The sequence below is a fragment of the Gordionus sp. m RMFG-2023 genome, chromosome 1 (assembly GCF_954871325.1).
Source record: "Gordionus sp. m RMFG-2023 chromosome 1, tfGorSpeb1-WG-v2, whole genome shotgun sequence".
Lineage (NCBI taxonomy): Eukaryota > Metazoa > Nematomorpha > Gordioida > Chordodea > Parachordodidae > Gordionus > Gordionus sp. m RMFG-2023.
Window position 1 is genome coordinate 10,949,710 of NC_088775.1, and position 23,864 is coordinate 10,973,573.

At 26.9% G+C, this 23,864-nt stretch overlaps 2 protein-coding genes across 2 annotated transcripts; both read left to right on the forward strand.

Annotated features, from left to right (window-relative positions):
- Positions 1-1,833: 1,833 nt before the first annotated feature.
- LOC135931828 (transcription factor TFIIIB component B'' homolog) lies at positions 1,834-16,502 on the forward strand. The gene is made up of 12 exons (XM_065469134.1): positions 1,834-2,233; positions 2,273-2,345; positions 2,392-2,489; positions 7,391-7,594; positions 7,788-7,918; positions 8,199-8,355; positions 9,107-9,267; positions 10,080-10,161; positions 10,982-11,194; positions 12,744-12,869; positions 13,616-13,847; positions 16,358-16,502. The coding sequence occupies exons 1-12, from the start codon at positions 1,869-1,871 to the stop codon at positions 16,403-16,405; spliced, it is 1,890 nt and encodes a 629-aa protein (XP_065325206.1). The 5' UTR covers positions 1,834-1,868; the 3' UTR covers positions 16,406-16,502.
- Positions 16,503-19,407: 2,905 nt separating this feature from the next.
- On the forward strand, positions 19,408-23,610 carry LOC135931526 (uncharacterized). The gene is made up of 4 exons (XM_065468704.1): positions 19,408-19,425; positions 19,854-19,943; positions 20,207-20,372; positions 21,968-23,610. The coding sequence occupies exons 1-4, from the start codon at positions 19,408-19,410 to the stop codon at positions 23,608-23,610; spliced, it is 1,917 nt and encodes a 638-aa protein (XP_065324776.1).
- The last annotated feature ends 254 nt before the right edge of the window (positions 23,611-23,864 follow it).

The window sequence follows — 23,864 nt, forward strand, 5'->3', positions numbered from 1 at the left end:
AAAGTTGTATAATAAAATATTGTAGAAATTTTTACCTTTTATAGGAGAATTATGGGGGGAAAAAAATAACTTTTTTTATTTAATGTTTTTACATGTTAAATATTAAATCTCACCATTAAAAAAAAATGGAAGAGAAAAATTTAAAAAAATAAAATATAACACATAATGGCGAGTTTTTTTGCCACTTTACCCGGGATACCATGAAGAAAAGTAAAAATATTATTTTTTAATCTGTTTATTCATAAAATTTGCTTCTATATATATATATTTTCTACATCAAGATTTGAATACAAAAACAAAAAGTAATAAAATAAGTAACAAAAAGTAAAATTATAAAAGGTCAAATACGATTAAGTAACAAAAAGTAAAATTATAAAAGGTCAAATACGATTAAGTAACAAAAAGTAAAATTATAAAAGGTCAAATACGATTAAAATTTAAGACAAAATAAAATCATTATTCAACAAAAATTTAAGACAAAATAAAATCATTATTCAACAATGGTTTAGCCTTACAAAATGTAAATAAGATAAACGTTTATTCAATTTCTTTTTTTTTGTAAAGACAAACGCTATTATGTTACACCCATATTTATTACCACCTGGTAATTAGGGGGTATATGATTTGCCATTTGTGGTTCGAATGAACAGACAATAATCCTGCTGGGTTTTCGATGTTTTAATTGACTTAAAAAGTTTATGCACATACATCGAGGGATAATCTTTATATAAAGACAAGATTATTTGTGTTTATTTCTTATTTTTTTTCCTTTTTAAAAATTATAATTTTTATTTACAGAAATTAAATCAATAGAAATAGACTGGTTTTATTTCTGTACCTATTTATTTTAATTAATTATTTAATTAATAAATACTGATCATCTTATAAATCATTGTTTATTACACGAAATCAGTAAAGTAAAGTATAGAACGATGTGTGTGTCACCTCTATTTTAGGCCTTCCTATTTTTGGTGATTCTTCACCCTATTGACAATGGCTAGTGTTATTAAAAAGCCCGATTCGGGTCAATTTTTAAAAACGGCCCTATTAAAATTATAACCAGAATAATATTGTGTAAGCCTGGTAATTTTGCTCATAGATGGCAGATAGGTTTGGGCTTCTACTTGCCAAATCTTGAGGTTTACACAATTTTATTTTGAATAAAATCGTAAGAGCCGTTTTTAAAACCAACCCAAATCCTGCATTTTAACAACAACAATGGTCAAAGTTACTACTCCTAATCCTAGCTCAGAGTTAGCCTGCGAACCTAATTCTTAACAACCCTCGCGCCTTTTAAGTCTTTTACTAACCATGAACCTTGTACTTCATCAACGCTATCATTTACCAAAATTACCTTCTTTTTTTTAGCTAAGATTTTTAAAATTACCTTTTTTTTAAATATTACATTTGGTATTCAAATTTTTCAGAAGGCCCGAGGCCTTCCCCTTATCTAGTAACTCTACATACTAGGTTGTCATGAGTTTTGTAGCTTATCTTTGAGTGGCTATAAAAAATAGTATGAAAAATTTTCATTATTGAAATTTAATTTTGGTTAGTGTTTAAAAAAAGCTCGCACATATCGTTTAAATGATTTATTCGTGCTAAGAATTGGTATATATTTATTGTATAAAATAAAACGCTATTAATTTATTAAGATGCAGAAACTGTTAATATCATATTATATTGTTCATATAATCCATTTTATAATAAGATATAAAATGACATTACTTTTTTTACAATTATGTCATGCTAATTTATTTGTCAGGCCACAAGTGTTAGATTGACTCACAAGTCTGTCAAATTAGATAGATATGAAAACTGACAGTGCTTCTGCCCATTTCGGGTTTTAAAGTATAATAACTCTCATTATGAGGCGGTCAAAATTTGTATTTAAGCCTAATATTAATCCTAATAAAGCCGCTTCTGATCCAGTGCAAAAGGAAAATCAAATTTTAAATAACGATAAGACTCCTGATAAATCAGACGAATTTGATAAAACAAATCCAAATGTTAATCTCCTGAACGAAAATGATCAAATAGGGACTCAAGAAGATAAGACAGTGAATTTAGAAAGTAGCTTGATTGATCAATCATTAAAACTTCAAGACAAACATTTAAATACCTGCACAAATAATTTAATACAAAATACATTGGCCTCAAATGAATCAATATCTGATTTCCAAAAAACAGGTGATCTTGTTAACCAATGCAATCAAATAGAGATCCTAGAAAAGTATTACAAATTTTTTAAATGTCTAATTAATTTATATAGAGTTGATTCTTCTAAAGCCTCTGCTCCAATTAAAGAGGTACAAAACTCAACCAAAGCAAAAATTAAATCCAAAGTGAATTATTTTCATGTATTAAGGAAAAATATAAGATTATTAATAGGTGGATTATAATTCTCCATTGATAGAGGAAGATTATGTTGCAATAAATTTGACTATGAAAGACTTAGTATATTTGAATCCTAAATCCAACCCTATGAAGTAATAATATTTAATTATATCATCAAATCATTTTTATTATATTATACAATACTACTATCATAATAATATTAACCAATACAAAATTGATTGAATATAATATAAATCAATTTGCATATTTAATGAGTTTTTAATATATTTAATATTATGTGTTAGATATTTGGTTATAAAATAAAATTTATTTGTATATTAATATTCTAAGTTTCTTCTAAAAAATCAAAAATAATTATATTTTTATCCATAATTCAAGTGGCATTAAAAAATTTATCCTAGTCCTCTTTTAAAATCTATTTTATCCCTAGCCTTAGAAAAGATCTGCTCATGTGCTACTGATGTAGCCTGCTGTGTGAGATAGTTCATTGCTATTCTGGTCGGAATTAGAAATCTATATTGATTCTTTCCCTACCAATCTAATATTTAGGAATTAATTGGATATGAAATATCAGATAAATAGCTTTGGATTTCATTTATATCATCTTTCTCAGCTTCCTTAGATATCCCAGTCCCTATCAGCCCATCCCTGACTATTCTCTAATTTTTAATTAAAATAATTAGATATGCACTGATATTAAGGCTGATATGTATTTAGTTTAAGAGCTAAAGTCATAACAATTTATTATATTTTTTGTTTACAAAAAACAAGAATTTCAATATATAAAACTAATATTTTATGAAATTAAAATCAATCATTTATATAAAGATAATTTTATTTTTAAATATTTAACTAATATTTGTTTCCAATATTAAATTGTCATGTTATCAGCCTTGATACTAGGGTTACTGAAATGGAACCTGAGGGATTCGGATTTGAGAACTAGTTAAGGTTTTAACCATTTATGATGTCAAACTAATTTTGTCTATTAATATTTTACATACAAAAATTTAAGATTAGAATATTTGCATTATTTGTATTTGATCTATATCTTTGAATTGAATAATTATATTATTTGTATTGGTACTGATCGAATAATTATTTATATTTGTACAAATAATTAATTTGTCGAATATTCGATTCAAAAATTAAAATATTTTCAAAAATGAAAAAAAAAAAAGATTTATAGATTTGCAAAAAAAGGTAAAACAAAAATAAAAAATTCTGCAAGGAACATATTAAATACCTAAAAATAATTTCAAATTATGAATAATTTTGAATATTTTCGAATTATTTCTAATAATAGATAAAAAAAATTATTTGACAGATAATATATTTACCTTATTTGCAGGGAACTGAACCTGCTTTTCTTACATTTAAAAAATTACCCTACCCCCCCCCCCCACTTCAATCAATCCATTTTAATTTCTGACTGGTCCTAATCGCAACACATTATATTCACATTTTCATTTTTAGAAATATTAAATTTAAATTTGTAAATTCCTAAAAGTCAATCAAAAAAGTTTGCTAAAAACGGCCCTCCCAACAAAATTTGTTGGATTTGAATTATGATCACCATTACCCCTAACAATGGCTTTTATTTCCTCTCTGCTGATAAACAAAAATATCATTCTTAAATTAATTAACTAAACTTTTTAATAATGTCATGCTAAACTATGCCTAATTAAAAGTCGATCTGCTATCTTATCCATCAGCAAAATGCCTCCATTCTTATTTGCAAATGCAGTGTCACGCTCCGTCGATTATTTGTTTTCGAGCAATTGGCATTTAACAATATACTAACCTTCGTTCATTAGCAGATAAATCAACGTCATGTATGTTTAGAAGCTTACCCAATGTACAATAATTATCATTTGCCAAATAAAGAATTCAGATACTAGCAGGCAAGGCTTAGACATATAGCTATATAGAGCACGAAAATTTAATAAAATAATCCAAAGTTCATTATTCAAAGCCGATGTTCCTTCACATCTTAAACCTCGAAATACTTCAGTTGTAAGTAATTTCCGGCCTGATAGACACACTTTAACTCCGTGATATACCTGGGACGTTACATGCATACACATTTTTGCCCCCTCCAATAATAATTATAATCAGGGATATGAACCCTCCTTCTAAAAAATGGGTTCGGATTTGGGTTCAGTGAAAAATCTCTAAACCCGTTCGAGTTCTGGGTTCGGATACCAAAAAAATAATGACTTATTAAAATTAGTTAAAATAACAGAATTTATTTTATTAGTATTGCCCTAAAAATAATATCATCATTTATTCGTGATTTTGTACTTCTCTTTGTCTTACCATCAATTTAATAATCACAAACAACAATATCGTAAAATAGATATTATTATATATTATCATCATGTATAAAAAAACTTATAAATCTGATTTGCTGGCTAAAATTTAAAAATTTTTACAAAAATGGCCGATTCTTAAATGACTAAAATGATTCCATGAAAAAATGAATAAAACACGTTTTTTTAAATTAATATTTTTTTGAATAATAAAACAATTGTTTTAAATAGGAACTCTTTTATAAATGAATATCATAAATTACATGTTTTTTATATTTTTGACATATAATTTTAAATAAATAATATGAAAGTTTAAAATAAAAAAATAAATTTTTTAAAAAAAAATAAAGCTTGGACCCTGAACCCTAAATTTGGTTCGGGTTTGGTTTGGTTCGGCAAAATATCGAGGATTCAGGGTTTGAGTTCGGGTTCTTATCCCTGATTATAATTCATTAGGAATTGCGAAAAAAAAGAAAATCCCATAATTATTCGCATTTAGCTGAAAACAAAATATTGATATCCATATCCATCGGAGTTTCAACAAACTGTTCATTCGGAAAAGAAGCGAAATCCCTAAACAAACTCATCATTCAGATAAAAGAGCTCTAGAGCAACAATTTCGAGGGGCCTTTTTGATCATAAAAAATTGGGTTCGAAATGGTACCTTACAATTTTAAATAATTTTAAGTCTTGGGTATCGGTTAATATTGAAAGTATCAGCCGATACTCAAAATTAGACGAAGAGCCAATCAAGCGATGAATCTCTTAAATATTCATTTTATAAAATTTTTGAAAATATTCAAATTATAGGTGTATTGACATATATATTTTTTTAAATTAAAATTTTTATCTTTACTCTATTTAATCTTAAATTTATCTAAACTATAGTTATTACTCTTCCTATTTTTAAATATGCTGATTTACAAAATGGATGGTAAATATTTGTCAGTCACCCTCCCCCCCCCCCCCCACTTCCTTTTATAATTAAATTCTAAAGGTGTATTTGTATTATAGTTTAAATATATAATGCTAAATATATAATTATATTAAGAGAAAGCACGATACGCTTATAAAGTCGGGCGTCCAAAAATTTGAAATGTTTACTTGGATCTTAAGGGACCGACAATTCCGACTAATATTTTTATGGTTTTGGAATTATTTATTTGATTAAAATAGTGGGAATTTTTTTTTAACATAGCCCTTTATTGCGCACATCAGATTTAAATACACATACATCAAAAAAAGATATGATTAATAATATAATTTTTTTTACAGCTCAACTCTGCATTCATAGAATTTGCGGCGAAGTATACAATATTACATTTTTGTATAGGAAACCGGGGCACGTTGAGTGTAGGGGAACGATAATCCACTCTAGGCGATAAATTTATAAGATTGGAAATATAAGCTTAAGACCACCTTCTAACAACATTTTTTCAAAGCGAGAAAAAACAAATACACCTGAATAGATATGTCCTTCCAAACACAACGAATGCATACGATTTTGCGTTATTTTAAATATCAAACTACTTTAATATTTTTTAACGAATAAATGGCATTGAACAAATTCCTTTTATAAACTTATCTGGTGAATTGTATAGGCTATTTGAAAATAATTTTGGTCCTGTATGTAGTTTTGCCTATTATATTTTAATAAGTTAACATTAGCTTTGAAGTATCATGGTTTCATTTCTGGGAATATACTTTTTACACTAATTATTTATTAAAATATTTTTTGACGTAAAAAATCAGCTTTGTTTGTTTGGAAGTAAAAAATATAGATAATTACGTCATACATGATTAGCTAAAAAATATTTATTATTTTAGTTTTTACAGACGATTATGCCAATTAATCGATCTTTGAATGGTCAAATTTAATCATCGTTTTTATGACACTATTCATAAATAAATGCTTATTATTAAATTTGGGAATATTTTGATTCATTCTTGTTTTTTCACTTTCTCTGGTAGAGTTGTTTTCTTGTTCAATTGAATAACCATTTTCTTTTATACTTTTAATTAATCGTAAATTATGATAAGCACTAACTAATTTTCCCTTAGTCTTTTCAATTGATTTCGGTTTTATATATGAATATTACTTAAGACGGACTATTTTCTGTCTGAAAAATAAGTTGAATCATATTTCCCTCTAAGGGGTAAAATGGATGGATAGTGTAGCATTATGCTTACATCAAAGAACGATTTTTTAAAATCATTTCAATGAAAATTACTATATATTTGTAATGTTATTACGATTTTTATCAAATAATAAAATTATATACGCTCATATAATTTAAAGTTGAAAAAAATCTCACATTGCCGCCAACATATATAAATAATAATTATAATGTTTGTTCAAAATTTTGTAAAACTTTTATTATTTTATATAGGGTTTGGAACAAAAAATACTTTAAATTTTTTATTTATGATTGCCTAGTTTTTAATCAGTCATTAATTAAATTAAATCCAACACTTGTGATAAAGGGTAATTTTATGCTCTACTCCTGATATCTCCAAAGTATAAAAGCTAAGAAGTCTAACATTTGTCCCTGATATAGGTAACATGGACTTTAAATGGGAAAACCCTGTTGTTTTGATCGATTTGACAATGGAACTCTTAATAGTTTTTAAATAACTAATTAATTAAAATTCCGAGCTAAATGTTACCTAAAGCACACATTTATATTTATGGCTCAAATTTAAACATTTAAAAATCAAAGGTCGCCTGTTAAACCAAACACTACTAACCCTCCTACCTCTAGCGCTAACAAATCCAAGGATGTTGATAAAGATGATAAAATCAAATCAGGTGATACGATTGAAAAGTCTACGAGCGCAGCGAGATTATCCACTGACAAGATTAAGTCGATTGCTCCTCAGGTAAAGATAGGGCCGGATGGAGATATAATTCTTGATACAGACAGGTTACAAATTTATATATATTTTTTGGACACAATTATAAGGGGTAAGTTTAGAGGAGGTATCCACGCTCTTGACAATCCATCTCGGGTATTATAATAATTTGTGGCCTTGAATCGAACCGAGCATGCACGGGTTATCTTTTGATGGAATTTTAAATTTACAATTCTTTTTATATTTGTTACTGGCAACGTTTAGCCTCTACATTCCAAATCCGGAGCAGAACGAAGAGACGTTTACTAAGCCAGCTATCCAGGAAGAATACGATCCATTTGGCTATCTTAAATATTCTAAAAAACATACTCATCATAAAATATGGACTTCTGAAGGTTTCCCCAACTAACCTTTATCTTTTTTTTTCTTCACATTTTATTTTAATTATCAATATTAGTATCATTTCTTATTTGAATTGTGGAAATTAAATTATATACTTATGCCATGCAAAATAAACTTTTGTCCTAAAAATAAATTTCCCCTATTTATATATATTTCCTTTTCCTTCAATCTTATATTAGGAGTCAAACACTCGTTATATTTTGAGAAAAATGTAAAGAAATAAATGTTTATTACTATATTATATACATAAATATTTATATTTATTGTCAACAGAAAACGTAAAATTTTTCAAAGCCCTAAGTGTTCACGGTATAAATTTGGCAGGCATAGCGAGCGAATTTCATAATAGGGAGAGATCCGAAATCAAGAACAAATTTAAACGGGAAGAAAAATTGAATCCAAATATGATCGATATAGCTTTAGAACAACAGTAATATTGATATGTATATATAATACTATTAAATCATATCACACGCTATAAAACCGGCTTGAATACATTTTAATATATGCCGGATTTATTCGAACCGGCCCTGAGTTATTGTCCTAACCCTAAATGGTTTTAATAATTATCATTAGCATTTTGAAATAATTTAAGAATCCAGCCCTAAAGTGATTATATTAAATGATAAAAATGAATATGCAATTTGTACATCGATTATATTGTAATTGATTACTTTTTGTTGATTTATTTTGTAAATTTCCTTAAGTTAGGGGGGGGGGGTAGATCAATATTATCTTGAAAATATAAAAACAATTCAAAAAAATAAACAAATTTTTAAATATTTAATTGGCTTATCTTTTACCGATTTAGATTTTAATTAATGATCTATAAATATAATAATGAGACTCTTTTTTTTATATATTTATACCTTTCTTCAGTCGATTAAATTTCACATTTTATAACAATTTTTCTATAATGTTATTTATATATTATTATCATAGTTCGAAAAAAAATCAAACTTTTTTTGAGCAAAAATCTTAAAATTTGTGATTTCATTTTGTAACATTTTTTTATGCATCAAAATTACAAAATGTTTACTTTTATAAAAGATTTAAAAAAAAATTTTTTTTTTAGCATTTTTGAGGTAAAATTTGATAAAAAACTTTTCTTTAAAAAATAATATTATTTAAAGATTTTATTTTTCAAATTCTGATTATTTACATTACCAATTTCAACGAAGCCCAAAATTAGAAGATTTCCTTAAATTGCTTTTCCCGCCTAAACCGTCTCTCGTGCCGACAAAGAGTAACGAAAAATTGACCTCTCTGATCGCTCAAAACTTTTTCAAGAAAGTCAAAATTTGTTTGAAAAATCTACCTGTTGATGATACTAAAACTAAAAGTTTATAAAAAAAAAATTTTCGCATAAAAACCCATAGGCGATCCTTATGACGGTGTCCTAAATATGGTTTAAAAATTCGCAAAAATAAGGAAACTTTCAGAAGTTTTTAAATTTTAATCAAATCGTATGTTAAAATTTTAATTGTATGAAAATTACGAAATTTTTCGAATTTAATTTTTTATATTTAGGACACAGCCTATAGTATTTTATATATTTTTTACCCCCGGGTTGTTTTTCTTTATAAAACAATATTATTGTAATTATTTTTAACGCTAATTGCTAACTTGATAAACAATGACTATAATTTGATTGGGTGATAATTTTTTTTAAATGGATAAAATCTCGGCTTTTTTCAACATTTTTGCAGAAAACAAATATGATATTAAATTCGAAATTCCCCTTAGTGAAATCATACTGATATATTTTTTTTAAAAAAACCTGGAATGATCTGAATTAAACCAGTGCTCTATAAACCCTCCTGAATTAATGACGCTCTCCCCCTTCCTGTAATACCATTCGTAACTCTATATTAGAGGGCCGTGGATTAAACTATTATCTATTTATATGGTACAGACATAAAGACAGACGTTCGTGATTCACCGAAACACATCTAGCTATTTAAAAAAAAAATTAAACCTATATGCATTTTACAGAGCGTAATTTTTTTTAAAATAATTTAGTTTTAGCGAAGTATCCTGTTCTAATCGTTACTTTGTAGGTTAAATAAATTATCTTTTTTAAATTCAAACTAACCTTTTAAAAAATTTTTTTTATCCTCATCCATTTATATTTATTCTTTCTTTTGGTTAAAGCTAAAGAATCTATACCAGATGATGTATCAGTTGCTTCGGATTCGAGCGTGTTTATAGAAAATGACGAAGACGATCTAGCGAAGTTACTAATCTAAATTTCTCTCTCACTCACGGCTGAGTATTATAGTGTTCTATATTCATTTTTTCGAAATTTTTTGTAGGAGAGCATTTTCTAAAAAAAAGATACTTCTTCTATTTTAGTTTAGAGAAGTCAAAATAAAGGATTAGTCTAAATTATATTTTAACATTTTTTTATTGGTGATATGGAAGAATGCAGTACTGAAAGGATTTATTTATCGAAAAAAATGCATTTTGCAAAAAATTGGACATAGAACATTATAATGCTGAGCGGTCGAATTATATTTCTAAATATTATGGGATTATTAAAAATGAAAGTGGGGAATGTTTTGTTTAATGAATATAATTAAAGCTAGTGCTCGGGAATCTATTATTTTTTGAATGTCCATTAACAATGGACGAGATAAAAATAAAACACACAAATTAAATAAAACTTATCTTCAATGCTGGTTCGATTTCCTAAGCATTCACTCATCGTTGATATGTACCTTTTTCAAAAGATTTTTTTAATGTTTTCTATATAAAATTTATCCTTATTTCTAAATTCTAACTGTTTTTTAAAATTAAATCATTCACAAAATTATTTTTGAAATTCAAAAGGTGTTTGATTTTTATAATTATAAATAAATATTGCATCATGTTTTTATGCTAAGAAAATATTATACTTTGATCCAATCTTTAAATTACAAACTATGTATATTCAAATGCATTTATCAACCTTGTTGCTTTAGAAAGTAGGAAGGAAGAAAGAAATAAGGAAAGCATGAGTAAAGGTAACCAATAATATTTGAAACATCGTAATTTCACAAATAAATAAATAATAGTGAAACAGAATTTGAGAACTTGTTTAAACCAACGAAATCAGGTCGTACGCCCAAACCTTCTTACAAATTTATCACGCAACCGGCGAAACCCAATAAAATTGACCCCAAGACTCGAAACAATGCCAGAGTCCGCAAAATTAAAGAAATAGAAGTTAATAAAACTACTCCCAAGAAGACAAAATTATCAACGAAAAGGAAGAAAGATGGGAGAAAGTATTTATTTATAAACTCATTAATAATTATAATTGATATTTTGGAAAAATATATAACAATTTTTTATTTTAAAATATTGTAGGCTTTTTGGGATCAAGTTATTAGATTTGCGAATAGCTATTGATATGGTGTCTTTAAAATAAAAACATTTGGTGGGATATCCTTATTTTTGATCTGATGATATATATGAAATTGAAATAGTTTTTTTTTTAAAAAAAAATTCGCTTTATACATGGTGTCTGGATGGAATTTACTAGCTTCGAAAGCTTTATACTTTGCCGTATTTGTTGTATAATGCTTTTCGGTATTTTCCCATCTTCCCTATTGACCTCTACGGATTCTAGCGTAAATGTGAAACTAAATTGAATGAGTATCTTGCCTCTTGACATTGAAATATTTTATGCCTAATGATTCTTCCCTTTTCATTTGAATTTGCAATGACAAATATGATGACTACTGGAATTTATAGTTGCCTCTGTCAGATATTCGGATATTGAGTTTGAATAATAATTATTGAAAAAGTGTAAAGTAGTGTTTTTAATCGGCTTGATTTTTAAAAATGGTTAACCCGATATTTTAGCCAAAAATATTACGCAAGCCTTGTTTGCTCATAGGTGGCAGAAAGTTTAGGACATCTATTAACGAATTCTAGAAGCTTGCATATTTTGGTTAAAATATTGGATAAGCCGTTTTTAAAATTCTAGCCGTTTAACAACACTAGTATAAAGCCATATACATTACTCAAAAAGGTACCTGTATTACATTTGCATTATCCTGTGAATAGTAACTAACGTTTTATTTACTAAAGCCCCAAAGCAAAAATACATTGCATAAAAAAATATTTCCTCTCGATAATCGATATATATTTATTAACTTAAAAAAATAAAGAAATAATTGCACTTAAAAAAAGGTTATTGAAAGACGGGATCTCCTAATGTAAAGGTCAAAATGATAATGTAAGTTCATCCTACCCCGACCTCTTTAATTGATTTTAGGTATGTATTTGTGATTGCATTTCTGGAAATGTTGATTGATTATTGTTGCTTTACACAAAAAAGTTATTATTTTGAATCCTTTTATATGAGATCCCTTTTCTAAAAAAGATATTTGAAAATCTTTATGTGTTTAAAGCTTGGGTTTTTTGGTTTGGATAAAGATTGCACTCAACAATGCTAAGAGTTGATTTCGTATATCTTTTTGAACTCAAAAATATTTGTCATATTCAGGCCAAAATAATGATGATGGTAATGTTTTTGTGGTTTTCATGTAGATTAAATGACGCATATTAGGCGAAGTGCAAACCACAAAATGGCGCTACAGCTGACTCTTATGTATGGGCACTTTTAACGCCAATCTTGTAGTATATATTTCTACATCATTGGTTCAGGGTCCCCTTAAAACAAGATAATTTAAAATTTAGTCGAGGTTGGATCCAATCTCAATATAAATTTTTAAAATCAAGTTCTGATTAATATAATATGATTTTTAAAAAAATATTATATATATTATTAAATATAATTTATAAAATAATGATTCAAAATATGTTTAGCAATGCGATTAAAATTCTGAGCTCATTTACCGGCGAGAAAAGTAATGAAGCCTTTATACCACCGTTCCTATTAAATTCTGCCAATCTTGAGGAGGAAATCCAAGAAGGCCTATTTGATTCTCGCGTGTACGTATTTCTAAAAATTATTAACCCTCTAAATTTTAAACTGGTGCAATAGTCTATTAGAACACTGGGGGGTTATAGGGGCTCAATTATTTGTATTTACTATAGCTACACCGATACACAATTTTTTCACTTATTCGAACCGATATTTATTTTAAACAGCACCTATCCGATACCGATATACTTTTTGTCATCATTTATTATAATTTAAGATAATGGAATAATAAATATCTATAAATTTATTTGAAAGCGTTTTAATCAGGACAAAAAAGTATCAAAACTTTAAAATTCTAAAAATATGTCATCTTTAAATTTGTAGAAAGGCTTTTATTTATAAGATATATAGTAAATAATGTCTTATTTTGTTAAGTTTGGGGTCCTTAGAGAAGAATTACACATATAGTTCCATATTATAACATTTATATATTATTAGTGACGCCTTCCTTCCCAATTTTTTTTATAGGAGTTATGAAGATTTATTATGGGAATTAGTTTTAAAATAAATTTAAAAAAATGTCAATAAAAAGTATATAAATTAGGTATTGGTTAAATTTTTAAAAAATATCGGCGATTCGATATTTTTTTTAAATGTCTAATATCGGTATTTAACATCAAAACAGTCCTAGTATTACTATAGATTCATTATTATTAATCGAATCAAAATTATAAGCTAAATATATGCAAAAAAAGAACCAATCCATGACTTAATCATTATTTCATAGATTTATCACATTTTTTTAATATGACAGATCTTCCCCTGCCTACACCAACGAATACAATGAATGTTGCGTCGAAGAAACGATTGTTTGTAACGATATAGACCAAAACCAATCGGCGGCATCCGTCATTTTGCTCGATCAAAATAATTTGGAGTCTATTTCCCCGTCGCAAACGCAAAACCTTAAATTTGATCTTGAAAATTCTGATTCCAAAGGGAACGATATATTTGTTTTGCCTCAACAATATCTCATCAAAGATCAAGTTATTTTTAAAGAAAATTATATATTAGTATATTATAGAATTATACCAAATTCTTTAAAAGCTCGGATCCGGATCCCTCTTTTGATCTGGCTGTTTTTTCAAATAGCTGGATATTAGCTGGTTCTTTTTTCCAATATATTATCGCATTTTTTTAGGTTTTCTTTTTTATTAATTGAAATCTTCTCATAGTCATGGAAAATAGGGGCAGGACAAGTCTATATTATTTTTGTTGGGGAGGTTTCTTTCTTCAATATTATCAATTAATTAATTTTTTTAAGTAAAGAAAGCAGTTTTTATATCTTTATTTTTTAGGGCTTGCTCAATTCAATAATATTTTAAGAATGCTAAGTACTAATCACTTAGCCTTAATTAATTTTATTTTTTTTTAAAAAAAAATCCTATTTATGGTAAGCTATATTTAAGAAATAAATAATTTAATAACCAGCCTCCCCCTCCCCCATATCGTCAATTTTAAAATTATACAATTAATGCATATAAAAATTGAAACAATTATTAGATATTAACAAATAGACATCACAACATTTGGTTGTGGCCTCTGTCATAATATTTTTGCATTTGGGTATCTTGCACTTCATCTTTTTTTCTACTGAAGGTAGGCCAATGAGGGGAAGCTCGTTTAATTTCCTTCTCTATAATTTGGGTAATGTTTCCTTTTTTCTTTATATCTACTTTCGACGAAAAAGTCTTATTTTTCGAAGAAATACTTTTTCTTCTCTTGCACAAAACCTTAGTTAATGAAAGCAAATCTAATAATTTTTAGCCTGGCAAGAAATTCGAGGTATTTATAATCCCTTCGATAGATGAGACACGTGTTTATTTGAAAGCGTATCAATTATAGGAAATAATTTCCTATAATACCATTTTTTTTAAATCTTAAATGTATTCTATAAAGAACAAATAGGGAATTAATCAACTCAACGTCACCCATTGATTTATTATTTGCTTTCATGACATTTAACTTTAATATATCTTGCATTTCATACAATTCTTTTTATGCTCCCCAATGGAGAGACTTCAACAAACTAACTAAAAGATAGACTGCCTACCCGATTGTCATACCATTTTATAGCTCGTAACTTGAGGTAAAACTCGCCTCTTCTCTTTTTTTCGTTAATTTTTATCACTAATAAAACTACAACTTTTTAGTTGGTTTGCTCTAACCCTAGTAAGACTTGAAATTCTCGCTTTGCTAGTTTGTTAATTATTGCTTTGGATTGCAAAATCAACTATCAAAAAATTTTATAATTCATATTTTTTGGAATATGTTGAATTAGGCACAACACTCGAAAACCCTAACATACATTTAAATAATAATAGTACATGATTCCACATGGTCAAGAATGTCATGACCACTTAAAAATCAGGCTTATATTATAGATTTTGCCCAATAGATTGAAAGAGTTTGAAATGTCATAAAATTTATGTATAGATAAACAAATAATGTTCAAGGGAAAAAGTAGTAAAATCAAAAAACAAAATTGGGGTTTAAAATGTTCTTATTATACAGTAGTGATAAAATAGTTTTAATTTTGAACATCCAACCGAAAAATTTAATAAGTGCCGGATCTTGGATTGTAGCAATTCAGTGTTGAGCCTAATTCAATATTCAGCAATAAACGTTTTTGATAATTGGTTTTGCAGTCCAAGTCGACAATTAATGCTAGTACAGTTAGGATTCCATTTTATATAGCAAACCGTAAAAAGATTTACAGAAAAAAAAAGAAAAATGCGTTGGAAGAGAATATTATCTAATAACATCAAGTTACGGGCTAGAAGATGATGACAACCGGACAGTGTACCTGTTAATTGGGTTATTGTAGCCTCTCGCTTGGGGTACATTGAAAGATTTGGTAGGAAAACTAAGATTATTTAATAAATTAATGGCTAATGTAGGGATTAAAGAATTACTCTATAGAATCCATTTGCGATGGAAGTACTGGTAGAAGGATACTATCCACATAATTGATATGCTCTTTTAATAAACGGGTGGCTCCTCTATCAAGATTATAAATCCCCAGGTCTTCTCGCCAGATAAAATAAATTATTAAATTTTAATCTCTCAGTAGCTAACATTTTATGCAAGAGAGTAAAGGGAACTTCTTCAATAAGGCGGAAACATCATTCAAATTCTAGGGCAGGAAATTAGGCAAGATCAAATTGTTCATTGGCCTACCATCATTGAAAAAAGGGGGCTAGAAAAATATTAGAAAAATGATGGACCCATTATCTAATAATGGTTTCAAAAATTTTAATACATATTGATCGTATACACAAAATATAATATTAGTTTGTAAAGGAAATAAATTTTTATAATCTAAATTGCCCAATGTGATTTAAAATTAACAATCAGGAAAAAAATTGTTAAATTATTTATTATTAATATAACTAATCATATAAGATTAAATTTAAAATTAAATTAAATGTTGATAAATATTAAATATATATATATATAATTTTAGGATTTAATGCTTCTCTTATTTATTATAAAGGTTTACCAGTTATTCTTAGTTCCTCAGCCTTCACAAATCCCTTCCTGACGAAATGATTTTTTTACTAACACAATTATTGTACTGCCTATGAATCTTAATTTATTAATATTATCAAATTGGAAAGCATAATGATTATATATATATTATTTTTTTTATACTAGCTAAATTTTTTATAATAAATTTATAAATGTATTTTAAGAATAAATTATATTGAATAAAATTATCTACGCCCATAAATATAATTCTGAATTGTTAATTATTATATCACCCATAATAGTTTTGGTTTATATCTTGTAAAAAAAGGATTATTTTTTATAACCCCACCTCTCCTTTATCAATTAATAAAAATAAAGGGGCCCATCATTTACAAATTAAATTGTTGTAAAGGTGTTTCTACCTTACTAAAATATTAATATCGAATCAAGGGCCCACTTGAAATTTTTGAATTGCCGTTGAAGACTTATTACTCAAAAAAATGTATGTTAGTTTTCATTTTTACTCTTATCGAGATATAGAGCTTTTACTCTCATGCCCCCTCCCCCGCTTTCCCATACAGTGATAATTAATTTTATAGCACTGAAAAAATAACTTAAAGAAACACTTAAGCGAAATGTACTTAAAAACAATAAATAGGAAGGAACAATTTTTGAGCGATTTCGTATATCTTCTAAATTCAATAAAAAAATTCTGAAAAGATTTTTAAAGATATCTGTGAAATCCATTAAAAATTATTAGCTTTAAGAAATTTTCATAAGGGAAAATATTCTGAGCGCTTCAGTTTTTATTCAGAACGAAATTATATAAGTTATATATTCTATTGATAGTGCGGATTGAACACTTATGTATATATTTTTTTTATATAATTTCTAATATTAAAAATATAATCTTATTTGTTTTTTTTAAAAATATATTTTTAATTTGATATTGTTCATATTTTGTATTTAATTTTAAATTGAAACCGCTTTTTAAAGATAAAAAATTTGTTACCATAAAAAAATATTATACTAATTCTAAACAATTAAAATTTGCATACCATAAGAAAAATCCTTCAAATATAATGATAATCGAGCAATTTATATTTTGCTAACAAAGCAACAGGCAATTTTAATCGAAATTGTCTTCAATCACGACTTTATCAATATTCAATAATCAACTAACAAAAAATTTTGAATGTAAAAAGGTTATTTTTTAGAACTTAATTAAATTTAAAAAAACTCATTATTTACAAATTACTATATTTTTAGCTGGTTATACCTCATTTTTAACCAAAAACTATTACTTTGGCCTCGCCTGGGGGTTTTTCTTAAAAGCATAGCAGCTTAAATTTGAAAGAGGCTAATATAAATTAAAACTCCTTGATGTTAAACGATTTCCTCAGGCACATGCCTGTAGAATAATTAGCCGACATTTCGATATTAACAATTTAGCATGAATATGAGTTAGCTCGTAGAATGTCTAACCTAACTTTTAAATTACATTTAAAAATAGCAGGAAATTATCCTGAAATAAGTTTAATTTGAAAATTAGTGACTCGGTATAAAATATCAGTCCATATTTATAATCTATTTAATTATGAATTATAGCAAAATATTATAGAGATCTGCAAGCCCGGCCCGAACGGGCTTAGGGCTAAATATTTTTTAAGAAAATTTGGGTCAGGTCGGGTCTTAGAAATTTTTTAAAATATATCTAAATTTATCAATTTTAAGTCAAATTTTTTATCTAAAATAAAAATATGTGATTTTATTTATAGAAAGTAGACGCCAAATAACATATATCGTTTATTTTGAGTAATTATAAAAATTAATTTCTATACTTGAAAAATTAGGCCCGATACAGATCACTAATATATTATCCATAGATCATTCTTCAAAAATATAGATAACACTAAATAATTATACCCTACCCCCTCCCCTCAAAATCAATGCCTACCCACAACCCTCCTTTAAAATATTTGGATGCAAATTGGTCTATAATTTTGTTTAGTAAGGATCTCCCTGATATAAATAAATGCTTGAGGAACATCAGAAAAGTATGATTTGTCTCCTTCCTCTGTGTAGAACTATTATAAAATTGTATAGATATGCAAGATCATTTTTAAAAAAACTTCATTATTATAAAGAATATTTCCGCAAAATATTTTTATTTATTAATAGACCATTAATATCAAAACTATACTGCCCAAAGAATTGGATGGGCAAGGCAACTTTACGGAAGCATTCTTATTTTTATCTTAAAATCCTTGTTTTTCCTTAAATGTGTAAATGAATGTTGAAATTTACATATTTTAAAATAATTTGGGCTTCTACTACTAAATTTTAAAGCGAACATATTTTATTTGTTAGTAGATCCTAAGCAAATTGAATCCATGAGATGCAAAGCCATTGCAATCGATAATTGGATATTTATTTTTCACAAGTGTCCAGGTTTTCTTCATTAATTGTAATATCTATTATGATGTAAATTTTTGGGTTTCCTATTTAAAAGCATGTGTCCTTTTATAAATTAATTTACAGAAAATGATTGCTATAATAAAATTAATACATTATCTATATATATAATCCTCAAAAAATGTCAATCAAATTTAGCCAATAGTTTTCTTTTAAATATTATTTGTCCAATCAAAATGATTATAGCAGTCACAGTCACAACTGTGACTTTATATAGTCAATTATTTTACCTGATAATAGTCAATTATAATTTTGTTAATATATTATGTAATATTCAACTTCTTTATTAATTATTGGACGTTTGTCCTACTTAAATAGGGAGTGATTCTTAATAATATTTAATTAATATTAACAAATTCGGAAGTATTTAATTTATGTTAAATTGTAGTTTTAATCTCCATGATATTTAGCGCCATCTATAATATTATATTTTATTTTAAATAGCATTATATTTCTAAGTTGAAATGTAAATATTTTGTCTTAATTGATGTCAAATATATTGTTCTTTCTATATATCTATAATTTATCTATCTATCTATCATAGCAATTTTAAGCCAATTTAGATCATATTAGCAAAATGGATTTAATCTCCTATAAATCATGGAAAGCATTTCAGAAGTATTTTGAGGCAATAGACAGGAAGGAACATTAGTATGAAAAAAATGTTTGCAGATAATCCTACAAGAGCTAAGGAATTCAAATCTATAATATATATATTCAATAAAAATCATCATAGCTTAAACATATCAAACACGCATTCATAAACCAAATCGAACCGCCATTTTCAAAAAAAGAATTTCAATACAAAAAACAATTACAAAACATATAATAATATAATAATTACAATAATTGATATTTTTTTTAACAGACACAACATCGAGCAAAACCTTCAATCATCAGTAAATAATTATATTTTTTAACAGACACCACATCGAGCAAAACCATATACTTTCAATTTACACATCTTAATCTTGAAGATACTGAAAATCAAGAACAAGTTGAACATTACTGTGGGCCATTAAAATCTATTTTATTATTTTTTTTAGATTCCTACACAAGATACCATTCAACAAAACCAAACAATGGAACGTTTCATACTACCAAAATCTAAAGAAGGCATTATTGCTTCAACAAGAGTAAATTTTATATTTTTTTTAATTTGTATTGTATGTTAGCTGATCAGATTTTTCCTATCTTATAAGATGTGATTCCGAAATATATATTTATTAGGTGAGGGGCTATTCTAATATTTTCCATTATTTTTTATAATTATGTTTATGAAGTATATATTTAGTAATTTTATTTTATGTCCACAATAATAAATATTTTAAACTAAACTTATTTTTATAAAATTGAGTAATTCTTATATTTTTAAATTTTAATAATAAATCAACATAAGGAGAAAGCTAGAAAGAGACAGGCACTTTGTCGTATCAAGAAAAGGAACGAGCAAAGTCTTATTCCTACAACATCCAACCATCTTGAAGATACTGGAAATAAACAATTTGCTTCAACATCCAATCATCTTGAAGATACTGAAAATCAAAAACAAGTTGAACATTACTGTGGGCCATTAAAATCTATTTTATTATTTTTTTTAGATTCCTACACAAGATACCTTTGGTGCAATATCTAAGTATAATTTTTTCAGTGATCCTATATCAATAAAAACAAATCAAGTTAAAAATTTTAATTTATGACAATAAATAAATTTATTTAAATTAGATTCCACGGATCATATTGCCGAAATGTGCCATTCAACGGACTCTTAATCTACCCAAATCAATAAAAACAAACGAAGTTAAAAAATTTAATTTATGTTATCAAATAGATTTTTTTAAAATTAGATTCCACGATATATATTACCGAAATGTACCATTCAGCAGAATCTTAATCTACCAAAATCAATCAAAATAAACCAAGTTAAAAATTTTAATTTATGTTAACAAATAAATTTATTTAAATTAGATTCTACGAATCATATTACCGAAATGTACCATTCAACAGAATCTTAATCTACCCAAATCAATAGAAACAAACGAAGTTAAAAATTTTAATTTATGTTAACAAATAAATTTTTTTAAATTAGACACTACCAAAATCTACTATTCACCAAAATCTTAATCTACCCAAATCAATAAAAACAAACCAAGTTAAAAATTTTAATTTATGTATAACAAATATTTTAATAAATATAAATTTCTGAATCACATCTCATAAGATAGATAAGAAAATTTTTGATTTATCCATCATCAGGGGCTATTCAAAATTTATTATTTATTTATGAAGTATATGGTTATTAATTTTAATTTATGTCCACAATAAAAAATATATTTCATCAACTAATAAAAAAGAAAATTCTTATTTCACTATCATCTTGACGGGCAAAATATAAGATAAAATAAGTATGTGCTACATAATCGTAATTACCCATGGAATATTTTAGAAAAAATTATTATAAGCCTGGCATATGTTTACATCAGAGCCGGTGTATTGATTGTGAAATCAATACCCATTGTAACTTCAATACCGTATTGATATCATTATAGATTCAATACCGTAGTGATATATTGCTATTGTAGAATCAATACCGTATAGATTTTTAAGATGTTTGCATCGCTTCAAATATATTGGCGACCATTAAAATTATAAAATATTTATTTATTATATATTTTTTCATCGCTTTATAAATATTGGCGGCCATTTTCGATTTGTAAAAATTTTATTTAAAATAGATTTAATAGTTTTAAATATATTAAAATGATAAATATGATTTTCTATTCTTTTATATAATTTATCAGGGAATTTATTTATTTTACAATTCTTGATATCCTATATATTTTATATTTGTTTACTCATTATTTGTAATTTGTGAAGTGCTATATAATTGTTGATTCAAAGTTTTATAAATGATATTATGAATTCAAATAAATTAAATGGACCTTATTGATTGAGTTTATAAAATTTTGTGATTCATATATAAATGTCGAATCAAAGATTTATAAAAATCAATAACGTATTGATTTTTGATGGTATTGATTTTACAATTACACCGGGTCTGCAGGTCTCTGAATAATCACAAAAATATTAAATTATATGTATAATTTTTAGCAGGCCTCAAATTTATTTTAGATAAATATTTCTGCACAACAATCATTAGTACAAGAACATTATTGTGGATTACTCAACACTAAGTGCGATTATTGCGATTCTCTAAATTTTTTATTGGAAAAACCCACAGATGGCAAATTTAAGAATTGCTGTCATAAGGGTAAAGTTAAGATACCATCAATCCGATATATTCCTTTTTTACAAGACCTTTTATCTAATCCTAACAATGAATTTCATTCAAACTTTATGAAATATATAAGATCTTATAATAGTTCACTTGCGTTCGCATCCATGGGAGCACAGATTTCTAATAGTTTAAACCCAGGCCCATATTGTTTTAGAGTTCATGGGCAAATTTATCACCGAACATCTCATTTATATCCTTCCACTGGGATGCCTCCTAAATTTGCACAACTATATGTCCTTGAGACCACCCAGGCTGTTAATGGCAGGTTGCACATGAAAGAAAATTCTGGTTGCAATGAGGATCTCTTAAAAAGATTAGATATTTTAATAAGACAGAATAACCCATTTTCTATTAGTTTTAAAACCTTGGGAGAAATTGAGAAAGAAGAAAAAAATAGGGCTATTCAAGAAAATCGTCCAGTTCAAAAAATCAATATGATTTTTGGTGCAGATCGCTCAAGTGACAAGCGAAGATATAACATTCCTAATATAGATGAAGTAGCTATGATTTTTACAAATGATGATGGTGAACCCCCATTTAAACGGGATATCAAGGTCTATCCTCGAGTTGATGGTAGTGATCTGATAAATATAAATATATTAAGCCCTAATCTTGATCCAATGGTATATTCTCTATTATTTCCTTTTGGTGACCCTGGTTGGAAACCAGATTTAAAGGGTGAAGATACAGGGCGTACAAGGGCAAATATCTCACTACTACAGTTTAAAATATTTAGATTAGCAATTCGTGAAAATGAATTCAACCCAACCCTTTTTGCTGGGAAATTATCACAACAATATATTGTTGATTCCTATTTACAGGTCGAGGCGAATAATTTAAATTTTATTAGACAAAATCAGCCAAAATTACGAGTAGATGAATATTCTGGATTAATGGACTACTTGGAAACAAAGTCAAACAATATAATTCCCGGCAAAGCAGTAATATTACCATCATCTTTTCAAGGTTCTCAAAGAAATATGCGAGAACGCTATCACGATGCAATGGCCATTGTGCTCAAATTTGGCAAACCTGATTTGTTTATTACTTTTACATGCAATCCTAATTGGCGTGAAATTAAGGAAAATCTATTTCCCTGGCAAAGTCCTACAGATAGACCAGATTTAATAGCCCGTGTTTTTAAATTGAAATTAAATGAATTATTGTTCGATATAAATAAAAAAAATTTATTTGGTAAATCTATGGCTTTTATATATACAATCGAGTTCCAAAAAAGAGGTTTGCCTCATGCCCATATACTTATTATTTTAAACGATGATAGCAAAATTGAAACATCTCAAGCTATAGATAAATTTGTTTGTGCCGAAATGCCAGATAAAATTCTCGATCCTAAACTTTTTCAGATTGTTACCCATTTTATGATACATGGTCCTTGCGGGATATTTAACCCCAAATCGCCTTGCATGGAAAATGGCATATGTACCAAAAAATTTCCGAAGGATTTTCAAATGGAAACAAGACCAAATATTGATGGGTATCCATAATAATGGTATTACAATTCTTTCCGGTAAACCTACGGATAATCGTTATGTTATTCCATATAATCGATATCTAATGTTAAAATTCAATGCTCATATTAACGTGGAAATTTGTACATCTATTAAATCGGTAAAATATATCTTTAAGTATATTTATAAGGGCTATGACTGTACTAATGTTGGCATAATGTTGCTTCAAATATAAATATTCATGACGAAATTAAATCACATTTAAATGCGCGATATGTGAATGCATGTGA

What these genes read in the sequence shown, in the direction of transcription:
- LOC135931828 (XM_065469134.1), top strand. Translation starts at nt 1,869, where the DNA reads ATGAGGCGGTCAAAATTTGTATTTAAGCCTAATATTAATCCTAATAAA. An exon ending in TAAAATATGGACTTCTGAAG is followed by an intron (nt 7,919 to 8,198) that starts GTTTCCCCAACT and finishes TATTGTCAACAG; the next exon opens with AAAACGTAAAATTTTTCAAA. An exon ending in AGGAAGAAAGATGGGAGAAA is followed by an intron (nt 11,195 to 12,743) that starts GTATTTATTTAT and finishes AAATATGTTTAG; the next exon opens with CAATGCGATTAAAATTCTGA.
- LOC135931526 (XM_065468704.1), top strand. An exon ending in GCATTATTGCTTCAACAAGA is followed by an intron (nt 19,944 to 20,206) that starts GTAAATTTTATA and finishes AATCAACATAAG; the next exon opens with GAGAAAGCTAGAAAGAGACA. An exon ending in AAAACAAGTTGAACATTACT is followed by an intron (nt 20,373 to 21,967) that starts GTGGGCCATTAA and finishes AACAATCATTAG; the next exon opens with TACAAGAACATTATTGTGGA.